This window comes from Bubalus bubalis, chromosome 9, assembly GCF_019923935.1.
Source record: "Bubalus bubalis isolate 160015118507 breed Murrah chromosome 9, NDDB_SH_1, whole genome shotgun sequence".
NCBI classification, from domain to species: Eukaryota; Metazoa; Chordata; class Mammalia; order Artiodactyla; family Bovidae; genus Bubalus; species Bubalus bubalis.
The window spans coordinates 97,595,724-97,619,472 of record NC_059165.1 but is presented as its reverse complement, the minus strand read 5'-3'; the positions used below and the strand labels follow the sequence as shown (position 1 = coordinate 97,619,472).

Below are 23,749 nucleotides of genomic sequence, written 5' to 3'. Positions count from 1 at the left end.
GGGTTTCTCCCCTGTGTGAGTTCTTATGTGTACTGTAAGGGAAACATGCCTGCTAAAAGCTTTTCCACATTCACTGCACTTAAAAGGTTTCTTGCCTCTGGTATGGATTTTCATATGCCTCCCATGAGATAAGAGACCACGGAAGGTTTTCCCACATTCCTTACATTCATACTTCATTTTCATGTGAATTTTCTTATGTAACACGAGGAAAGATTTCACTCTGAAGGCTCTTCCACACTGATTACATGTAAAGGGTTTTTCTCCAGTGTGAATTCTCACATGTTCTTTAAGGCATGAGCGATCCCTGAAGGCTTTCCCACAGTCATTGCACTTACAGGGTTTCTCTCCTGTATGAATTTTCTTGTGTGTGGTAAGGTTGGAGCTCAGCCTAAAAGCTTTCCCACATTGATTACACTTGTAAGGTTTCTCTCCAGTATGTATCCTCATGTGTGTCTTTAGAGATGCCTCACTCTTTAGGCCTTTACCACAGAGGCTACATTCAGTGACTATCTCTCCAGTGTGCATTCTCTTATGTTGTTTAAAGTATAGGAGAACACTAAAGGTTCTTCCACAATCATTGCACTTATAGGGTTTCTCTCCAGTATGTGTTATCTGGTGTGTGGTAAGCCTATCGTTTCTACTGAAGGTTTTGTTGCATTGATTACATTTGTAGGGTTTTTCTCCTGAATGAGTCCTTGCATGCTGTCTGAGAAGTGAGCTATCTCGGAAGGTTTTTCCACAGTCATGGCATTCATAGGGCTTCTCTCCAGTATGAATTCTCTTGTGACGCGCAAGGTAAGAGCTTGAGCTGAAGGATTTCCCGCACTGATAACACCTGAATGGTTTTTCTCCAGTGTGGGTTCTCATGTGCAACTTAATGGACCCATGGCTCTGTAATACTTTACCACACTGACTACACTCAAAAGGTTTCTCTCTAATATGAGTTTTCTCATGCTTCTTAAGATGTGAGATTGAATTTAAGACTTTCCCACAGTCACTGCATTCATAGGGTCCCTCTCCTGTATGTTGTCTCTTGTGGCTGGCTAAGTTAGAGCTCCTGATGAAGGAATTTTCATCTGTTTCACAGTTGTATGATTTTTTCTGAGGAAGAATTCTCTCATGTGACTTAAGATGTGAAGATTCACCAAGGGCTTCTGCAGAGTCAGGGTATCGATGGAGTTTCTTGCCTGGGTAAATTCTCTTATTATGAATAATGCTAGATTTCACACTCAAGGTTTCAACAATTTCTCTGCACTGAATGGTATTGCCTCCAAGAGTTTGTTCCTAATGATTAAAATACGAATTATAATCATGAGATTTATCATGTTCATGACTGAGACTCTCCCCCAGCATAAATTCTGACATGTCTAACAAGCACTTTATTAGCATGAGAGTTTCATATTTTCTCAGTGAATATGCAGTTTCTGACTGAATTTATTAGCTTGAATAAGCAGATTGCTATACCAGATAGATCCCACTAAAGTTTCTTCAACAGATTTAAGATAAAATTGCCTTAGGGTGAATGATATCTTACACATTTAATATCTAATTACATTATGCAAATATTTACATTAGTGATTCTCTGAAACCATTTTTGGAGCTAAGTTATGAGTTTCCTTCAAATGAAAACTTAACAGTAGCTTCTGCTTTCTGTTGGTGAAATAAGTGTGATATCACTTGGATTACCCTATAATCTAGCAGTCCCCAACCTTTTTGGCACCAGAGACTGGTTTTCATGAAAGACAATTTTTCCATGGATGGGGGTGGGGATGGTTTTGGGATGATTCAAGTGCATTATATTTATTATGCTGCCACTAATCTGACAGGGGGCAGAGTTCAGGTGGCAATGTGAGCAATGGGGTCACCCATCACTTACCTCCTGCTGTGCAGACTGGTAGCAGTCCGTGGCCCAGGGATTGGAGAACCCTGCTCTAGTTCTTTTCTATCTTATAGAATTCTGGACTTCTAAGGTGAGGACAAGAAATTATTCCATGTGAATCTTACCTTCTTGCCATTGAGTGTATATTTCTCCAAAATACCTTGTTCTTGCTGTGGTCGTTTGGTTTTAAGGAGAATCATCTCATCTGAACAAAGTAGGGAAGAGTTTTGGAAAAGACATGGTGACCATATATTGACAAAAACAGATAATGCCCAATCCCAATCTGAAACAAATGGGAAACGTAACCTCATGTTTCTATATAAAATGGTGGAATGTATAGAACAGAGAACTCTATTCAATACTCTCTGATGATTTATATGCAAATAGAATCTACGAGTGGATATATCTATGACTGACTTTGCTGTACAGCAGAAACTAACACAGCACTGTAAATTAACTATTACACCAATAAAAAATAATTAAATAAAATTGTGGGATGACGACCAAAATAGTAAGCCCCATGTGGATTTCTCTTCAAATATTGATCCTAGACTTAGGAAGACAATATGAAAGAAAAATCTATTTACAGTGAAACCAATGACATTTACATGGTTTAGGATTTCACATAATTTACTAACGAATCATTCTGTCTTGATTGAAAGTCATGTTGTTGACAAGCCATTATTACCTATGCAAAATGGGAAGAATCAGACAATGATTCGAAATGTAAATATTAAAAATCAAGACAGATCTTTCAGAGCACAGGAAAGTATGAAATGAAAGGCAAAAAGTGAAAGATTAGGGAAAGCTGAAACTACAGACTGATGCTAAAGCTGAAACTCCAATACTGTGGCCACCTCATGCGAAGAGTTGACTCATTGGAAAAGACTTGGATGCTGGGAGGGATTGGGGGCAGGAGGAGAAGGGGATGACAGAGGATGAGATGGCTGGATGGCATCACCAACTCGATGGACATGAGTTTGGGTGAACTCCAGGAGTTGGTGATGGACAGGGAGCCCTGGTGTGCTGCAGTTCATGGGGTCGCGAAGAGTCGGACATGACTGAGCGACTGAAATGAACTGAAACTATATAAGGAAGCTCACACCAAAGGGTCTCTGCTTTCTCCTTAAACAAAAGGGGTTATTTCGTAAAGTCTCCTGATTGACATTTCATAATGCACCTTTTCCTTCACCCCAAACAGTTCTTGTAGGCAAGACATTCATATATGTCTTGTGCTCACATGAACAGGTATCTTGGTGAATTCTTCGCTCTACTATCTTCATTTCATCTTCCTGCTCCAGATGGGTGATGAGAGGAGGTTTGCAGAGTTGATGTCCTATAATTGGGGATGATACATATGAGATGGCCATGCAGTGTATAACAAAAACTATCATCAAACTGTGGCAAGAACTTGGTCTTTGAGGTTCTGAAGATTGACTATTGTGACATTACAGAGAGCAAAATGATGACAAACTTCTAACAGAGAAAGCAAAAGTAAAGCATTTGGGAGATCAACTTTCCACAAATGGAAAACTGTCTAGAGAAATCATTGAACCTTGGTAAGAGAACAGGATATGTGACATTTTAAGGCTCTTTTAAGAAGCCCCACCGGAGACTTCCCTGAGGGTCCAGTGGTTAAGAATTCACCTTGCAATATAGGATATGCAGTTTGATCCCTAGTCAGGGAACTAAGATTCCACATGTTGCAGAGTATCTAAGCCTGTACACTGCAACTACAGAGTCTGTGAGATGCAACAAAAGATCCCTCGTGCTGCAACTAAGACCCAATGCAGCCAAATAAATAAATAAAACTTAAAAAAGAATTATTTAATTCCTTCACTCTCCCTAGCTCAGTGGCATAGCAGCCAATGCCAGAAGCTCTGCAATCAACAGAGAGGTGGTCTGACCTCTTTGGGAGTTCTGTTAAAAGAACCATAGAACAGAGTCAATATTTTTGTTTTCTAAACTTGCAGCTCCTTAGAAAATCTCTATACTTAGGGTTGTGTGGCTATTTGATTTACTCAGAGCCTAGATGAACAGACTAAAAAAAAAGTCCTTAACCTCAAGGCATTATTCAAATATTTGCAACCTGCTAGTAACAGGGAAGCCTGGTGGGCTGCCGTCTATGAGGTCGCACAGAGGTGGACACGACTCAAGTGACTTAGCAGCAGCAGCAGTAACATTCCCAGATGCTTAAGGCTCTGATTTCACCTGGGGAGAATAGAAGATGGACTGGGAGTTTTAAAGAAGAGTAAGAACTAGACAGTCACAGGGAACTTTGAAAAGCTCCCAACAAATTCCTGACGATCTAAAAGGCTGTGTGCATCAGCAAGGCTATGCACATGCTCAGGAAATATCTAGGAAAGATTAAGTCCCAAGTCCTTTGGTGGACTTTAAGACCCTCTCCAAGTCTAAGCAGGAAGAGAAAGCTAAGCCTGTCTTATAAGTTGCCTGAAGCTTAAAGCTGTGACTTTTCCCATAGGTCCCCTTGGCAAGACGTGGAACAGATAAAGGGAAGGGACTTCCCTGGTGGTCCAGTGGTTAAGAATCCACCTTGCAATGCAGGGGACACTGGTTCAATCCCTGGTTTGGGAAGATACCACATGTCACAGAATAACTAAGCCTGAGGGCTCTGAGCCAGCGAGCTGCAAGCATCTACTGAGTCCACATGCTCCAACTACCAAAACTGGAACACTCAAGAGCCTGTGCTCTACAACAGAAGCCACCATACTGAGAAATCCACTACAACAAAAATTGGCCCCACTCACCACAACTAGAGAAAGCCCACATATAGCAACAAAGACCCACCATAGCCAATAAATTAATACATCTTTTAAAAACAAAACAAATGAAAAAAAAAAAAAGATACAGGCAAGGCACTTAAGAAAATCTTTTTACCAATCATTGGTGGACAACTAAATTATAATGACCAGCTAGTGCCTTCCCAAAAGCCAGGCTTTTAAAAATTAAGTACTTAAAAAAAAAAAAAGAAAACTATGAGAAAACTGTGGCTGCACACTGCAGGGAATACAGAATCTGTGGAATTCATCTAGTAAAGTCACTAAACAAATAAGCACCAACAAGAAAACAATAAAAGCCAGCAATGAAACCAAATTTCCCTAAAACTGAGTTCCTTTACCAAGTTTATGATTAATCATGCTATCCAAAACTTTATTCCTGTTCTTTTATCCCCTCTGACCTCAATCCTATGCTAACTGAACAGTAATCAGTCAGATGACTAAAATCGCTGTTTTTAGTAGCATCATTAATGTACTATAACTGCTATTACGGATATCATCATTAGTGTACAAACTCAGGTTTTTTTCCTCCAGAGCAAGATGAGCTAACTGATCCTGAAGTCATGGACCACCTGGCCACAGAATCTTAAACCAGAGACATCCTGACTCCCAAAACTATGATTAAGAAGAGTCAGAGAAATGTCACAAGATAATGATTAATTAATCCCATTCTCTTTTTTTATTTCTCTTAAAAAAAAAAACCTAGTCCAAAGACCAATTTGGAGTGGATCTGAGGCTTTTCTCCCACTCTCTTGTTTGGCACCCTGCAACAAATGCTGTATTTTTCTTCACTATAACCTAGTGTTAGGAGATCAAGCAAAGCATTAGGAAAGTTGGGATTTCCCTGGTGGTCCAGTGGTTAAGAATCCACCTTCCAATGCAGAGGATGTGGGCTCAACATTTTAATCATTGGGGAAATACAAATCTACAGCACAATGAAATTCCATTTCACAACGACTGTAAGTGTTGGTAAGAAAATACGGAGGATTTGGAATCAACATATATTACTGCAGGGAATGTAAAATGACAAAGCCAGTTTGGAAAACAGTTTGGCAGTGTCTAAAAATGTAAAGTATGAAGTTATCAAGTAACCCAGCAATTTTACTCTTGGGCATATACCCAAGATAAACGACAACATCTGTCCATACAAAAACCTGTCTATGAATGTTTGTAACAGCATTATTTGTAATGTGGTTGTTGTTTTGTTGTTAAGTCGTGTCTGACTGAGACTGTAGCCCATCAGGCTCGTCTGTCCATGGAATTCTTCAGATAAGAATACTGGAGTGGTTTGCTTTTCCTTCTCCAGAGGATCTTCTGGACTCAGGGATTGAACCCATGTCTCTTGCATCTCCTGCACTAACAGGAGGATTCTTTACCACTGAGCCACCTGGGAAGCCCATAATTTGTAATAACAAGTGTTAAAAATCCAAATGTCCATCAACTGATGGATAAACAAAATATGGTAAATCTATGCAAGAGAATATTATTCAGCAATGAATAGGCTACAAGTACTGACATATACTACAACATGGATGAACCCTGAGAACATTATGCTAAGTGAAAAAAAGTAAGTCACAAAAGACAACACATGGTATGATTCTACTAATATGAAATGCTGAATAGGGAAATCTATAGACAACGAAAGTAGGTGAGTTGTCAGGGACTGAAGGCAGAAAGGAATGAAATGCCCTGTAGGCAGGTTAATGAAAATGTTCTGGAATTAGACAGTGGTGATTGTTGCACAACTCTAAAAAAAAAAAAATACTTTAAAAAGCTTAATTTTGTACACTTTAAATGAATGAATTATAGTATATGAATTATACCTCAATATGGCTATTTTTCTTAAAAATAAAAACCTACAGGGACTTCCCTGGTGGTCTAGTGGTTGGGAATCCACCTGCCAATGCAGGGAACACAGGTTCAACACTGGTTCAGGAAGATCCCATATACCTTGGAACAGCTAAGCCCAAGTGCCATAAGTACTGAGCCCTTGCACCTAGAACTCTAGGGGAATGAAGAGTAGCCCCTGCTTGCCCCAACTAGAGGAAAGCCCATGCACAGCGAAGACCCAGCACAGCCATAAATACATGAATGAATTAATTTTTAAAAAGCCTGTATCTGTATCACAAGTCTTAATCACCCAAGAAATCCATGCTCAAACTCAATAAAATAAATCAAGGGATTGTGTCAGCCTTACCCAGTGAAGCCAAGTTTCTATAGTTCTCCAGCATCACATCTTTGTATAGCATTCTCTGAGATGAATTCAGCAATGCCCACTCCTTCTGGGTAAAGTTTATGGCCACATCCTCAAAGGTGATTGAGTTCTAAAATAACAACACATCTCATGTCAACCAGTCACCAATCCCACAGTGTTCTGGGTAACAGCACTGGAGATGAAAGACCTGTTTACTTCATGGTCTTTACTTTACTTTCATAAGTCTAGATTCTGAGGACTCTTAATTTAATCCAGGATTCAAGGACTTCCTTGGCGGTCTAATGTTTAAGAATTCCCACTCCCAATTCAGGGGTCATGGGTTCAATACCTAGTTGGGGAACTAAGGTCCCACATGTGGCACAGCATGGCTAAAACAAAACAAAACAAAACTCAGTTCTCAGAATCTTTGCTTCTCTATTCATGCTCACTCCTTAAGGAATCTCAAGAATTTATGATGAAATGTATCTCTCTACTCCTAGCCTGAGAACTTCCACAATCATTCTTTTCTATCTTCAGTGTCAAATAGAGACCTGAACACATTGCAAGAATGAAAGAAATACTTCCTAAATGAAAAAAAGTATTTTTCAAAATTATTACTATTTTTGATGCTGTTGTTGTTCAGTTGCTAAGCTGTGTCCAACTCTTTGCAACCCCATGCGCTGTAGCACCAGGCTTCCCTGTCCTTCACTATCTCCTGGAGTTTTCTCAAGTTCATGTCCACTGAGTCGATGATGCTATCTAACCATCTCATCCTCTGTCGCCCTCTTCTCCTTCTGCCTTCAATCTTTCCCAGCATTAGAATCTTTTCCAATGAGTTGGTTCTTTGTATCAGGTAGCCAAAGTATTGGAGCTTCAGTTTTAGCATCAGTTCCTTCAATAAATGGGGCTTCCCTTGTGGCTCAGCTGGTAAAGAATCCACCTGCAATGCAGGAGACCTGAGTTCAATCCCTGGGTTGGGAAGATCCCCTGGAGAAGGGAAAGGCTACCCACTCTAGTATTCTGGCCTGGAGAACTCCATAGACTGTACAGTCCATGGGGTTGCAAAGAGTCAGACACGACTGAGTGACTTTCACTTTCAATGAAAGTTCAGGATTGATTTCCTTTAGGATTGACTGGTTTGATCTTCTTGCAGTCCAAGGGACTCTCAAGAATCTTTTCCAGTGCCACATTTCAAAGCATCATTTTTGAGACTAAGACACTATTATATTTTTCTTTTTATTGAAAAATTTTCTAACTTTTTCTTTTTCTGTTTTTTTTCTTATTTTTATTTTCTTTTAGTTTTTGCTTCTTTTACTAACAGCACTAAGCAGAAGAGATGCCTGAAAAAAAACAAACAAACTGTTAAGTAGTGGGGTAGAATAATTTTTTTTAGAAGTCCTTGAACCACTATCAGAAGTTCCAAAATGCAGTTTGAGTTGTGAGGCTCCAGAGTACTGAAGGAGATGCATTCGCCCCAAGGGACAGAAATGCATTTTAGGAGAAAGAAAATAATTCTTGACTCACCTGTAACCAAGAGCGGAAGTTTCCCATCTCTGTGATCCTTTCATGGGCACAGGAAGGGTCTAGAACAGGCAGAATGAGAGGAGAGGATGACATGAGCATGTAGGCATATATATTATTGCAATGTTTTCAAGCGTAGAAGTTGTCTGACATCACTTGAGTCACACACACACACACACTAGCTCCACCAGAGTCAGAAAATAGATGCTTTCTACTCACAACAGCCAGGACATGGAAGCAACCTAACTGTCCCTTGACAGACGAATGGATAAAGATGTGGTAGTATCTACAATGGAATACTACTCAGCCATGAAAAGGAATGAAATAATGCCATTTGCAGCAACATGGATGAGCCTAGAGATCATATTAAGTAAAGTAAGTCAGAAACAAAAAGACAAATATCATATGATGTCATTTACATGTGGAATCTAATATGATACAAACTTATTTATGAAACAAAAGCAGACTCATAGATATAGAAAACAAACTTATGGTTACCAAAGGGGAAAGGGGGTTGGGGAGGGATAAATTAGGAGTCTAGGATTAAAAGATACAAACCACTATATATAAAGTAAATGAACAACAAACAAGGTCCTACTTTAAAGCACAGCATAATGAAAAAGCATATGAAAAAGAAATCATGTATCACTGAATCACTTTGGTATACACTAATACAACACTGTAAATCGACTACACTTTGATTAAAAAAAGAGAATAGGGTGCTTTGATACCCATGAGAAATGGGTTTATCGTCTCAGTTTTCTTAACAAGGAAACTGAAATTCACAAAGGTTGAGTTGTTATCTTTCCCAGCTTTATAAAACAAATTGATGAAATAAAGAAGTACCACCCTTAAATTTTCTTCCCTCTCCCCACCAGGCATATATGTCCTTCCTCTAAAATCCCAAAGGGCACCAAATCTGACATGAACAATTCTGGGGCTCCAAGGGTTCAAAGAGCTCCATACCCGCCTCCTTTCATTGTAGCCCTTCTTCCAGTCCCCTGTGACTCCTCAACTCCTTTATTTTGAGCCCGCTCTAAGGTGCTGAGCCCACCCAATCCTGGTGAAGTGACTCTACCCTAGGGACTTACCAAATATAGTGGACAGATGTGGGGCTGCCATTTTGTAAGTCTGTGAGTCGTAAGTATGCTCAGATAGCAACCAGGAGAATCTGGAAGCTCCTCTTATTGCTTCTGTGATCCACTCCAGACAGGGCTCTGGAATAAAAAAATATTAACAAAAGAATTCACAAGCTTTCTGTTTCTCCTTTGCTCAGGACAATTTGATCATTGTGCATTCTGTGTGTGCTCCTGTCAGACTCAAGCCCTCTTTGATCCTGGGTCTTTGTTCTGCACGCCATGCATCCCCTCAAAGCAATACGAAGGCTGCTCTTGGTCTCTCCCATCCCTAACATACATCCTTCACATTGTTGTTTAGTCACTAAATTGTGTCCCACTCTTCGCGACTCCATGGACTGTTGCCCGCCAGGCTTCTCCTGTCCAAGGGATTTCTAGGCAAGAATACTGGCTGCTGCTACTGTTAAGTTGCTTCAGTCGTGTCCGACTCTGTGCGATCCCAGAGACAGCAGCCTACCAGGCTCCTTCATCCCTGGGATTCCCCAGGCAAGAACACTGGAGTGGGTTGCCATTTCCTTCTCCAGGGGATCTTCCTGACCTAGGAATTGAACCAGCATCTCCTGCTTGGCAGGATTCTTTACTACTGAGCCACCTGAGAAGCCCATCCTTTACATTATCATTACCAAACCACATTACCCATCACTTATCAAAAATCCCATATCAAAAAAAAAAAAATCCATCTCCTCTGAGGCACTTTACTGTCTTCTCCCCTGAATTAGCACCAAGCATAGACTTGACTCATTAAAGTCACTGGCACCTAACTCCCATTCTTCATTTTAACTCTATCCCTGGACGTTTCTGGTGGTCCAGTGGTTAAGATTCTGCACTTCCAATGCAGGGGTATGAGTTCGAACCCTGGTCAGAGAACTAAGATCCCACATGCTACATGGCATGGCTAAAATTTTTTTTTTTAAAAAGAGGAATAAAACATTAACTCTTATCCCTGCTCTAATTCAAGATGATTCCATGTTTGTGGGCATAAACTAGTGAACATCTAATCCATGGCTTCATATCTCAATCACATACCTTGAATTTATTGTTACCTGAGATTCTTATTCTGTGTGGATTACAATAAACTGTGGAAAATTCTGAAAGAGATGGGAATACCAGACCACCTGAGATGCCTCTTGAGAAATTTGTATGCAGGTCAGGAAGCAACAGTTAGAACTGGACATGGAACAACAGACTGGTTCCAAACAGGAAAAGGAGTACGTCAAGACTGTATATTGTCACCCTGCTTATTTAACTTATATGCAGAGTACATCATGAGAAACGCTGGGCTGGAAGAAGCACAAGCTGGAATCAAGATTGCTGGGAGAAACATCAATAACCTCGGATATGCAGATGACACTACCCTTATGGCAGAAAGTGAAGAGGAACTAAAAAGCCTCTTGATGAAGGTGAAAGTGGAGAGTGAAAAAGTTGGCTTAAAGCTGAACATTCAGAAAACGAAGATCATGGCATCTGGTCCCATCACTTCATGGGAAATAGATGGGGAAACAGTGGAAACAGTGTCAGACTTTATTTTTTTGGGCTCCAAAATCACTGCAGATGGTGACTGCAGCCATGAAATTAAAAGATGCTTACTCCTTGGAAGGAAAGTTATGACCAACCTAGATAGCATATTGAAAAGCAGAGACATTACTTTGCCAACAAAGGTCTGTCTAGTCAAGGCTATGGTTTTTCCTGTGGTCATGTATGGATGTGAGAGTTGGACTGTGAAGAAAGCTGAGCGCCAAAGAATTGATGCTTTTGAACTGTGGTGTTGGAGAAGACTCTTGAGAGTCCCTTGGACTGCAAGGAGATCCAACCAGTCCATTCTGAAGGAGATCAGCCCTGGGATTTCTTTGGAAGGAATGATGCTAAAGCTGAAACTCCAGTACTTTGGCCACCTCATGCAAAGAGTTGACTCACTGGAAAAGACTCTGATGCTGGGAGGGATTGGGGGCAGGAGGAGAAGGGGACGACAGAGGATGAGATGGCTGGATGGCATCACTGACTCGATGGATGTGAGTCTGAGTGAGCTCCGGGAGTTGGTGATGGACAGGGAGGCCTGGTGTGCTGTGATTCATGGGGTCGCAAAGAGTTGGACACGACTGAGCGACTGAACTGAACTGAACTGAACTGAGATTCTTGCTTTCTACAAAGGCAAAAAGTCAGACCTCCCACTTTATAAACACAGTAGGTATACTTCTACTTGTTCTCTTTTTTGGCTGCACTGCATCTTCTCTCCTGCCTCATAGAAGCTTCCAAGCCATCCATACTTCCACCATATTGCTATTATAATCCTCATTTTCTTAGCACTGTGTACGGAATGTCACGGCCCATCACTTCAAAAATATATTTTCCAAAACATCAAATTTCTCTCTGAGGAATCATAGTATCATTTGTCTATTCTGCCTGGGTAATTCCCATCCAATAAAATACAAGAGAATCACTAAAAATTTTGAGTTCCATACTCTAAATGGGCCCTCAACACTAAAGGAAAAGCTCCACAGGGGATTTAATCTCCTAATTATCTAAAGATAATTTTCAAAATTCCTGCAAGATTTTGAATTTCATATGGTCTCAACTTTGTCTCTTCAATAACAAATGATTTTGGAATGTCCCTGGTGGCACAGTGGATAGAATCTACCTGCCAATGCAGGGGACATTGGCAGGTTCCATCCCTGATTGGAGAAGATTCCAGGTAAGAACTACTGAGACTGTGCTTTAGAGCCCATGAGCCTCAACTACTGAAGCCTGGTGGTCTAGTGGGTAAGACTCTCCTCTTTCAATGCAGGGGGTGTGAGTTCGATCCTTGGTTGGGGAACTAAGAGCCTGTGCTCTGCAACAAGAGAAACCACCGCAAGGACAAGTTCATGCACTGCAACTAAGACTAGCCCCCGCTCACTGCAACTAGAGAAATGTGCACAGCAATGAAGAATCAGTGCAATCAAAAGTAAATAAACAAATGATATTACATCTTACTTTGCAGAACAACTGTAATGATGATAAGAAGGATTTTTCATCTTGTTACCACCAGTTCAAAAGTAGTTCCACAGCATCATGGTTTCTTTCACTTTGCAGGTGAGGATATGTCTGCCTTTTTATCTAAAGTCAACATCTCCTACGCAGGAGATGCAGGTTTGATTCCTGGGTTAAGAAGATCCCCTGTAGGAGGGCATGGCAACCCACTCCAGTATTCTTGCCTGGGAAAACCGACGGACAGAAGGGCCCGGTGGGCTATAGTCCATAGGGTGTCAAAGAGTCGGACATGACTGAAGCAATTGAGAAAGAAAAGGCTTTATTGTTATGAGGGTTCTATCCTGTGCATTGTAGGATGCTTAGTAGCATCCCTGGAGTCTACCCATTAGATGTCAGTAGCAGGTGAAGTTGCTCAGTCATGTTTCTGACTCTTTGTGACCCCATGGACTGCAGCCTGCCAGGCTCCTTTGTCCATGGGATTTTCAGGCAAGAATACTGGAGTGGGATGCCATTTCCTTCTCCAGGACATCTTCCCAACCCTGCAGGCTGATTCTTTACCATCTGAGCCACCAGGGAAGCCCAAAAGTGAAAGAGAAAGTCACTCAATTATGTCTGACTCTTTGCGACCCCATGGACTATATAGTCCATGGAATTTTCCAGGCCAGAATAGTGGAGTGGGTAGCTGTTCCCTTCTCTAGGACATCTCCCCAACCCAGGTATCAAACCCATGTCTCCAGCATTGCAGGCAGATTCTTTACCAGCTGAGCTACCAGGAAAGCCCAAGAATACTGGAGTGGGTAGCCTGTCCCTTCTCCAGAAGATCTTCCAGACCCAGGAATCGAACCAAGGTCTCTTGCATTGCAGGCAGATTCTTTACCAGCTGAGGTCAGGAAGATGTTAGTAGTATCCCCTCAAGTTGTGTAAGGGGTATTGGCAAATGTCCTTTAGGGGGCAAAATTTCCTGGTTAAGAACCACTGGTCTAATCCCTTCCTACCTTCTCAGAAAGCTTGCTGTATTACTTATTACTTTTTCTTTTCCATTACCATCAACTTCTACGCCACTGAACTCATACTGTCTTAAAAAATTTTTATTTATTTTTGGCTGTGATGCGTCTTTGCTGCTGTATGGGCTATCTCTAGTTTCAGTGAGCAGGTGCTAATCTCTATTTGCGGTGGGTGGGCTTCTGCTGCAGAGAGCAGGCTCTAGGGAGTGCAGCTCAGCAGTTGTGTACTCAGGCTCAGTTGCCCTAAGGCATGTGGAATCTTCCCTGACCAGGGATAGAACCCATGTCCCCTGCATTGGCAGGTGGATTCCTAACCACTGGACCACCAGGGAAGTCCTGTACTCATACATTTATCATTGAAATATAATCAAAGATCTCTCATCTTACAACAAGATCCTATTGTACAGCACAGGGAACTATATTCAATATTCTATGAAAAACCATAATGGAAAAGAATATTTTTTTTAAAAATGAGAAAGTACATGGGCTTGGAGACAGGTATTTTCCTGGCTAATCTTTTCCCTTTATAATTTTTTGCAAAGTTTGAGTGTTATCTTAAGTGACTGTGGGTCTTCCCTGGTCCAGTGGTTAAGAGTGTGTGATCCCACTGCAGTGGGTGAGGGTTCCATCCCTGGTTGGGGAAGATCCCCTATGCCACTGGGTGAGGCCAAAAAAAAAAAAAGTTCAGTGACTTTTTGTACATTTTCTAAAGGTTACCTTGTATTTCTAATATATATTGTCTTGTATCTTTTCTTTCTAAATAAAGCTTCTTAATCAGTTCAAAGAAAAAAGATCTCCCATCTTGAAACGAATTCATAGCTTAGAACCCACTAAGCCTTCCAGTTACTGTTCAATCTCTTTTCCTTTTCTCCATCAAATTGTTTGAAAGAAGAGTCTATCCCCAGGGACTTCCCTGTGGGTCCACTGGCTAAGACCTGAGCTCCCAGTGCAGGTGGTCAGGGTTCGATCCCTGGTTAGGAAATGTGATCCCACATGCTGCAGCTAAGAACTGGAGCAACCAAATAACTATTTTTTAAAAAGAATAGTCTATCCTCACATTTTCCCCATTTCCTCACTTCCCTTAATTACACTCCAACCTAGTTTCTACCTCACCATCGTTTCATTGACACTGCTCTACCAAGACTGCCAAGGATTTAAGAGAATCAATCCAGTGAATGCCATTCTGTTTTGACGTACAAGCTCAGTAGCTCAGTTGTGTCCAACTCTTTGCAACCCCATGAACTGTATAGCCCACCAGGTTCCTCTGTCCATGGAAGTTTCCAAGCAAGAATATTGAAGTAGGCTGCCATTTCCTTCTCCATGACTTAGTTGACCCATCAGAAAAATCCTATCACTACTTTCTTCTATAAATCAGCCTCTATCACAGGCTCTGTGACATCTCCTGGTTGGCATCTTATTTCTCTGGACTCATTGGCCTGTTCCTTTCTCACTGTTGACTGTTCTCAAGGCTCAGTCCTGGCCCTCAGCTCTCACCTTATTCTGTGCATTCCACATCTAATTTAATTCCTTTGAAATTAAATTCCATCTCTATGCTCATGACATGCAAATCTCCAGTTAGAGAACTCAAATTTGATCTTTAGGACCCATATATCCTGCTGCCTTTTCAACTGTGGCCATCTAAAATTTTTGTAGGTACCACTGATGAAATTTATCAGACTGAATTTATCATCTCTTCCAAAAACAGTTTTTACTTCAAACATCTGCACTCTCAGCAAGGAGTACTAGTGCCCCAGGTATTCACAGCACATAGAAAGTATCACTGGTATCACATACCTTTACCCCACCCCACAGCTATAATTAATTGAAACTAAAGATTAATTGATAAGCCCTTCCCCCTTCCTGTGGGCTGAACTCAATTAAAGCCCACAGAAGAAAAAACAAAACCCACAGAGGGCTTCCCTGGTGGTCCAGTGGTTAAGAATCCACCTGCCAATACTGGGGACACGGGTTCAATCCCTGATCTGGGTAAGATTCCTCTTGCTGTAGAGCAGAGCAACTAAGCCTATGCTGCTGCTGCTGCTGCTAAGTCACTTCAGTCATGTCCAACTCTTTGCGACCCCATAGACGGCAGCCCATTAGGCTCCCCCGTCCCTGGGATTCTCCAGGCAAGAACACTGGAGTGCGTTGCCATTTCCTTCTCCAAGGCATGAAAGTGAAAAGTGAAAGTGAAGTTGCTCAGTCGTGTCCGACTCTTAGCGACCTCATGGACTGCAGCCTACAAGGCTCCTCCGTCCATGGGATTTTCCACGCAAGAGTACTGGAGTGGGGTGCCATTGCCTTCTCCAAACTAAGCCTATAGGCCACAACTATTGAGCCGGTGATCTAGAGCCCGGGAGGTGCAATTATTGAAGCCTGAGTGTCCTAGAGCCTGTGTTCCACAAGAGAAGTCATCTCAATGAGAAGCCCAAACACTGCAACTATAGAAAGCCCACACACAGCAACAAAGACCCAGTGCAGTCAAAAATAATAAAGGGACTTCCCCAGTGGTCCCGCAGCTAAGAGTCTGTGCTCCCAATGCAGGGGGTCGAGGGTTCAATCCCTGGTCAGGGAACTAGATCCTACATGCTGCAACCATAGATCCTACATGCCACAGCTAAGACCCAGAACAGTCAAATAAATAAATTAAAAAAAATAATAAACAAATTAAAAAAAAACCACACAGAATCCTAGACTGTTCTCCCTCAGTCCACAACAGCCAAAGAAATTTAAAAATATGGGCACACTTTCTACCCCATCCCCTAAAGGCAGCAATTACCTGAAACCTAAAACCATTCCTTTGTAGAGTTCTCCACCCTACCACACAGCAGAAATTGACAGACTAATCCAAGACACACCCTTATCTCCACCCATATCCAATCATTTCTTCAATGGTGTTCCCTCCAGAGAAAATTCCAACTACTAAACTCTTCCCTGTTCCCTGACACATGGATAATTTTTCCTTTGTTATTTTTCTGTCCATGTAAATGTCATTTTCTCAGAATCAACTTTATCATGAGGCCCATATTTAATATAAAGACAATCTCTTTTTGTCTAAGAGCTGTCTCTATTCTTCCTATGTAGCCCCTGGCACAATTTGTAATCATATATTTGTTCTTTGCTTATTTACATTCTTTCTCTTCCACTAGATCTAATGTCCAAGAGTGTATGCATGCATGCTCAGTCGAGTCTGAATCTTTGCAACCCCATGGACTGTAGCCCGCCAGGCTTCTCTGTCCATGGACTTCTCAGGCAAGAATACTGGAGTGGGTTGCCCTTTCCTGCTCCAGGGGATCTTCCTGACCCAGGGATCGAATCTCATCACCTGTATCTTCTGCCTTGACAGGTGGATTCTTTACCACTTTGCTACTTGGGAAGCCCAAATGTCCAAGAGAGTGGCCTTATTAAAACCATATACCCGAGGACTTCCCTGGTGGCACAGTGGCTAAGACCCTGAGCTCCCAATGCAGGGTCCTGGGTTTGATCCCTGGTGAGGGAACTAGATCTCACAAGCCACAACTAAGAGTTTGCATGCTTCAACTAAAGATATCATATGCCACAACAAAGACTGAAGATCCTGCATTCCATAGCTAAGATGCAGTGCAGCCAAATAATAAATAGAAATAAATATAAACATATATTTAAAAAACCATCTATATCCAGTCACTAGCTCATCACTGGCTACGTTACAAAGCATTCTGAGTGTGAAGAAATTAATGAGTATGGATTCCACCCTTCATCTCTTCCCCTAGTCATCAGTTTTTTCTACTTTGCAACCATCAAGAGTCTAGATTACTGTCAGATTAGATCATTCCTAAAATCTACTACTAATCCTTTGTCTTTTCTCTGACAGTCAAGCTTGCCCTTTTGTACTCCATCCTCACCGCACAGCTAGCTCTGCTAAACACAAGTCTCTAATCATTGTGCCCCTGCTCATAATGGCTTTCCACCTGTCTTTAATTAAACCCTGAATTTGCTTTCAAGACTACAAGTCATGTGGCCGGGGCTCCTGCAATCTAATTTGATTTCCTCCCCTCTTGCTTCTTTTTCAGCCATGTCCTGTCTTGCTCACTTCTTGGTACAATCCAGGGATTTTAGCTGCTACAGGGATTTTGCATGTGCAGAGTCCTCAGGCTAAAATGTTCACCTCCCTCCTCCTCTCACCCCAGGCTTAGCCCATTGCCTGCTGGTATCCTAGTTATTTTCTAGATTGTGCATTGGGGCTTCAGTAACTTTTTTCCAAGAGGATTAATGAACCCTTAGATTGAGTCCTCCACTGACGTGCTCTCATTTAGTAAGGGGCTTCCCTGATGGTCCAGTGGCTAAGACTCTGTGTTCTCAGTGCAGGGGGTCCAGGTTTGATCCTTGGTCAGGGATCTAGATCCCCACATGCTGCAACTAAGACCTGGTGCAGCCAAATAAAAAATTAAAAAAAAACAAAAAACAAAACAAAAAACTCAGGGGACTTCCCTGGTGGTTCAGAGGTTAAGAATCTGTCTGCTAATGCAGCAGACATAGGTTTGATCCCTGGTTCAGGAAGATTCCACATGCCACAGAGGAACTAAACCCATGAGCCACAACTACTGAATCCAGAGCCCATGCTCCACAAAAGAAGCCACAGCAACAAGAAGCCCATGGACCAAAAATTTAGAGAAGAGCTAACACCTATCCTGCTCAAACTCTTCCAGAAAATTGCAGAGGATGGTAAACTTCCAAACTCATTCTATGAGGCCACCATCACCCTAATACCAAAACCTGACAAAGATCCCACAAAAAAAGAAAACTACAGGCCAATATCACTGATGAACATAGATGCAAAAATCCTTAACAAAATTCTAGCAATCAGAATCCAACAACGCATTAAAAAGATCATACACCATGACCAAGTGGGCTTTATCCCAGGGATGCAAGGATTCTTCAATATCTGCAAATCAATCAATGTAATACACCACATTAACAAATTGAAAAATAAAAACCATATGATTATCTCAATAGATGCAGAGAAAGCCTTTGACAAAATTCAACATCCATTTATGATAAAAACTCTCCAGAAAGCAGGAATAGAAGGAACATACCTCAACATAATCAAAGCTATATATGACAAACCCACAGCAAACATTATCCTCAATGGTGAAAAATTGAAAGCATTTCCTCTAAAGTCAGGAACAAGACAAGGGTGCCCACTTTCACCATTACTATTCAACATAGGTTTGGAAGTTTTGGCCACAGCAATCAGAGCAGAAAAAGAAATAAAAGGAATCCAAATTGGAAAAGAAGAAGTAAAGCTCTCACTGTTTGCAGATGACATGATCCTCTACATAGAAAACCCTAAAGACTCCACCAGAAAATTACTAGAACTAATCAATGACTATAGTAAAGTTGCAGGATATAAAATCAACACACAGAAATCCCTTGCATTCCTATACACTAATAATGAGAAAACAGAAAGAGAAATTAAGGAAACAATTCCATTCACCATTGCAACGGAAAGAATAAAATACTTAGGAATATACCTACCTAAAGAAACTAAAGACCTATATATAGAAAACTATAAAACACTGGTGAAAGAAATCAAAGAGGACACTAACAGATGGAGAAATATACCATGTTCATGGATTGGAAGAATCAATGTAGTGAAAATGAGTATACTACCCAAAGCAATCTATAGATTCAATGCAATCCCTATCAAGCTACCAACAGCATTCTTCACAGAGCTAGAACAAATAATTTCACAATTTGTATGGAAAAACAAAAAACCTCGAATAGCCAAAGCGATCTTGAGAAAGAAGAATGGAACTGGAGGAATCAACCTACCTGACTTCAGGCTCTACTACAAAGCCACAGTTATCAAGACAGTATGGTACTGGCACAAAGACAGAAATATAGATCAATGGAACAAAATAGAAAGCCCAGAGATAAATCCACGCACATATGGACACCTTCTCTTTGACAAAGGAGGCAAGAATATACAATGGATTAAAGACAATCTCTTTAACGAGTGGTGCTGGGAAATCTGGTCAACCACTTGTGAAAGAATGAAACTAGAACACTTTCTAACACCATACACAAAAATAAACTCAAAATTGATTAAAGATCTAAACGTAAGACCAGAAACTATAAAGCTCCTAGAGGAGAACATAGGCAAAACACTCTCTGACATACATCACAGCAGGATCCTCTATGACCCACCTCCCAGAATATTGGAAATAAAAGCAAAAATAAACAAATGGGACCTAATTAACCTTAAAAGCTTCTGCACATCAAAGGAAACTATTAGCAAGGTGAAAAGACAGCCTTCAGAATGGGAGAAAATAATAGCAAATGAAGCAACTGACAAACAACTAATCTCGAGAATATACAAGCAACTCCTACAGCTCAACTCCAGAAAAATAAATGACCCAATCAAAAAATGGGCCAAAGAACTAAATAGACATTTCTCCAAAGAAGACATACAGATGGCTAACAAACACATGAAAAGATGCTCAACATCTTTCGTTATCAGAGAAATGCAAATCAAAACCACTATGAGGTACCATTTCACACCAGTCAGAATGGCTGCGATCCAAAAGTCTACAAGTAATAAATGCTGGAGAGGGTGTGGAGAAAAGGGAACCCTCTTCCACTGTTGGTGGGAATGCAAACTAGTACAGCCACTATGGAGAACAGTGTGGAGATTCCTTAAAAAACTGGAAATAGACCTGCCTTATGATCCAGCAATCCCACTGCTGGGCATACACACTGAGGAAACCAGAAGGGAAAGAGACACGTGTACCCCAATGTTCATCACAGCACTGTTTATAATAGCCAGGACATGGAAGCAACCTAGATGTCCATCAGCAGATGAATGGATAAGAAAGCTGTGGTACATATACACAATGGAGTATTACTCAGCCATTAAAAAGAATACATTTGAATCAGTTCTAATGAGGTGGATGAAACTGGAGCCTATTATACAGAGTCAAGTAAGCCAGAAAGAAAAACACCGATACTGTATACTAACGCATATATATGGAATTTAGAAAGATGGTAACAATAACCCTGTGTACGAGACAGCAAAAGAGACACTGATGTATAGAACAGTCTTATGGACTCTGTGGGAGAGGGAGAGGGTGGGAAGATTTGGGAGAATGGCATTGAAACATGTAAAATATCATGTATGAAACGAGTTGCCAGTCCAGGTTCGATGCACGATACTGGATGCTTGGGGCTGGTGCACTGGGATGACCCAGAGGGATGGAATGGGGAGGGAGGAGGGAGGAGGGTTCAGGATGGGGAACACATGTATACCTGTGGTGGATTCATTTTGATATTTGGCAAAACTAATACAGTTATGTAAAGTTTAAAAATGAAATTAAATTAAAAAAAACATACAACAGAAGCAATATTATAAAAATTCAATTAAAAACACTTTAAAAATTAAAAAAAAAAAAAAAGAAGCCCATGGACCACAACTAGAGAGTAGCCGACTTGCAGCAAAGAAGACCCACCCAGTGCAGCCGAAAAGAAGTAATAAAATAATAAAAAGTTTTAAAACAAAAAAAAATGCAGGAAACCCAGCCTCATGCTCTGTGATAACCTAGAGGGGTGGGGTTGGGAGGGGAGTGGGAGGAAGACCCAAGAGGGAGGGGATATACATACAGTTATGACTGATTCAAGTTGTTCTGTGGCAGAAACTAACACAACAAAGCAAGTATCCTCCAATCACACTAAAATTTAGTGACTAAATGATAAAAATTACTAAAATGTATGTAATAAATAATAAAAACAAGAAGCTTGTGAGTTGTTTGAATAATGTGAATTCTATTTAAGTAAAGGAAGCATCAAATTCTATAAGAGGGGCTTTCCTGGTGGTCCAGTGGTTAAGCCTCCACACAAAAGCTGCATGGTCTCAAAAAAAGAAAAAGAAAGAAATTCTGTAAGACAATGCTATTTTATAACCAAATCCCTTGCATTTAAAGCCAAAGCAGATGCCTAATTTGCTTTTATTATGTTTTATCTCCTTTGGGGGATAACAAATACTTAATGAACACAACACTAGGTCAAAACTCCTTCCGTATAGAGTCAACTGAACTCCAATTCCAGGTAGAACCTTAGTGAAATCTGCATCACTTTTTCATGGATCTCTTGACTTTCGAGTGTTGGGGGCTATCATGTGAGCTGAGCTCTCTTGAAAAGAACAATGTGTATGCTCAGTCACTCAGTCGTGTCTGACTCTTTGAGACCCCCCTGGACTGTCTGCAGCCCCTCAGGCTCCTCTGATGGGATTTTCCAAGCAAGAATACTGGAGTGGGTTGCCATTTCCTTCTCCAGGGGAATTATTTGACTCAGGGATTGAACCCGCATCTCCTCCATTCTTTTGGCAGGCGGATTCTTTACCACTGTGCCACCTGGGAGCATATAGCTGACCTTAACAGGAGAACTTATGGTTAAAAGGTAATAAAATTGCCCATTCTGACACCCTGTGAACAAAACCTATGTGGATGAAAACCTACCATCTGCCTCTGTAAGGATGAAGTCACTAGCCACTGCAGTGGCTGACCTTCAACACACCCTGAAAGGAGTTCAGAGCAGAGTTCAGGAACGAGGAGCTCCATGCTCCTGGAAAAACTGGCAGAACAGGACTTTAGATATTCTTTAGGAGAAGATTTTATAAGCCCAATGTGGGATCTTAGTTCCCTGACCAGTGATCAAACACACACACCCTGCAGTAGAAGGGAAATCCCCTTGCATTTTCTTTTATCTAAAAAGGACTAAAATAATTAACAGAGACATCTGCTCCTCATGAGTAGTAGCAACCCTCTGCCAAAATGTTGCTTGATGGCAGGTATATCCCTTCACCAAAATCACGCTGACCTCCCCCTACCTTTTGGGAGTAGTTCTTTAGAGATATCTGAGAGGTGGTCTCCTAGGCTATAGTCCTCACTTTGCCCCAAGTAAAACTTGAAAACTCACCACTCTCACATTGCGCGCTTCTTTCAGTGGATGCTTATGCAACATAAATACCTGAACAATTTCTTTTCACAAGATATCTCAACCTCAAATGCACCCGGATGCCCACCATCAAGAGAAAAATGTTCTGCAGGTTAGAAATTATCTTACAAAGTGAAGGGTAGGGGGGAGCCCGTGCTGCAAGTTCTTATTCATTACTCACCAAAAGACACAGAAATCCACAGGTCAGCGAGGTAAGGGCTTGGGCCTGGCTGTACTTCTCAGTTACCGAAAGCTTTCTGTCTGGAGAAATGCACAAGGTCATCGAACTTTATCTATGATACAAGTAAAAGGGCTAAAGGATTAGAAGACACACCTTGTTCTCTTTGACCAGGTTTACACAGTGAACTTTATATTGGATTATTGTTAAACCAAAAAGTAGGCCCCCGTTTACCCTAATGGTGGTGGTTTAGTCGCTAAGTCGTGAGTCCGACTCTTTCGACCCCATAGATTGTAGCCTACCAGGCTCCTCTTTCCATGGGATTCTCCAGGCAAGAATATTGGAATGGATTGCCATTTCCTTCTCCAGGGTAACTTCTCAATCCAGGAATCAAGCCCGGGTCTCCTGCCTAGCAGGCAGATTCTTTACCAACTGAGGTAAGGAAAGCCTGTTTACCCTAAATATTCCTTTTATTGTCAAGTAAAGATCCAAGTTCAGCCTTCACTGGGTATCTGCGGAGGACTAATTCCAAGACCACCACTCCACCCATACCAAAAGCCAGGGATATTCGAGGCCCTCCTGGAACACGGTGTAATTTACATCCTGCCGCCGGATTCAGCCAGTTCCGCATCTGCAGGGTTCCGCATCTGCGGTTCCGGAACTGCGGGTTCCGCAATTGCAGATTCGACCAAACGCCAACCACTCTGATTCTGAGGATTCCGCAACTGCAGATTCGACCGATTGCGGATCCGCAGATCCCAGGGTCGATTGCATTCAGTAAATTCTATAGAATGGTTCGCAGCCTACTGAAGTCTAAATTGTTGAGTATTTTAAAAATAAATTGTGTATTTTTACAGGATAATTTTCATTCATTGAATTAATGTTTATTGAGTATTACTATATACCATGCACTATTCTGAATACCAGGAATGTAAAAAAAACAAAAACAAAAACAAAAAACAAAAAAACACAAACAAACGCGACATACACACAGGAAAATCAAATAAGTAAGACGGCTTTTGTAGACAGTGAATGCTAGAAGAAAAGTAAATGGTAATGGGATACCTGAATGACTGGTAGTAGTTGAACAGGGACACTCTGGGAA

The 23,749-nt window shown here is 41.2% G+C and overlaps 1 protein-coding gene across 1 annotated transcript; it reads right to left on the bottom strand.

Annotated features, from left to right (window-relative positions):
* Positions 1-1,965: 1,965 nt before the first annotated feature.
* LOC102406044 (zinc finger protein 557) lies at positions 1,966-23,513 on the bottom strand. The gene is made up of 6 exons (XM_025293565.3): positions 22,648-23,513; positions 9,484-9,609; positions 8,396-8,454; positions 6,875-7,001; positions 3,120-3,215; positions 1,966-2,084 (listed from the first exon to the last, which is right to left on the bottom strand). Exons 2-6 carry the CDS (start codon positions 9,512-9,514, stop codon positions 1,966-1,968), a joined length of 432 nt encoding a protein of 143 aa, XP_025149350.3. The 5' UTR covers positions 9,515-9,609; positions 22,648-23,513.
* Between the last annotated feature and the right edge of the window lie 236 nt (positions 23,514-23,749).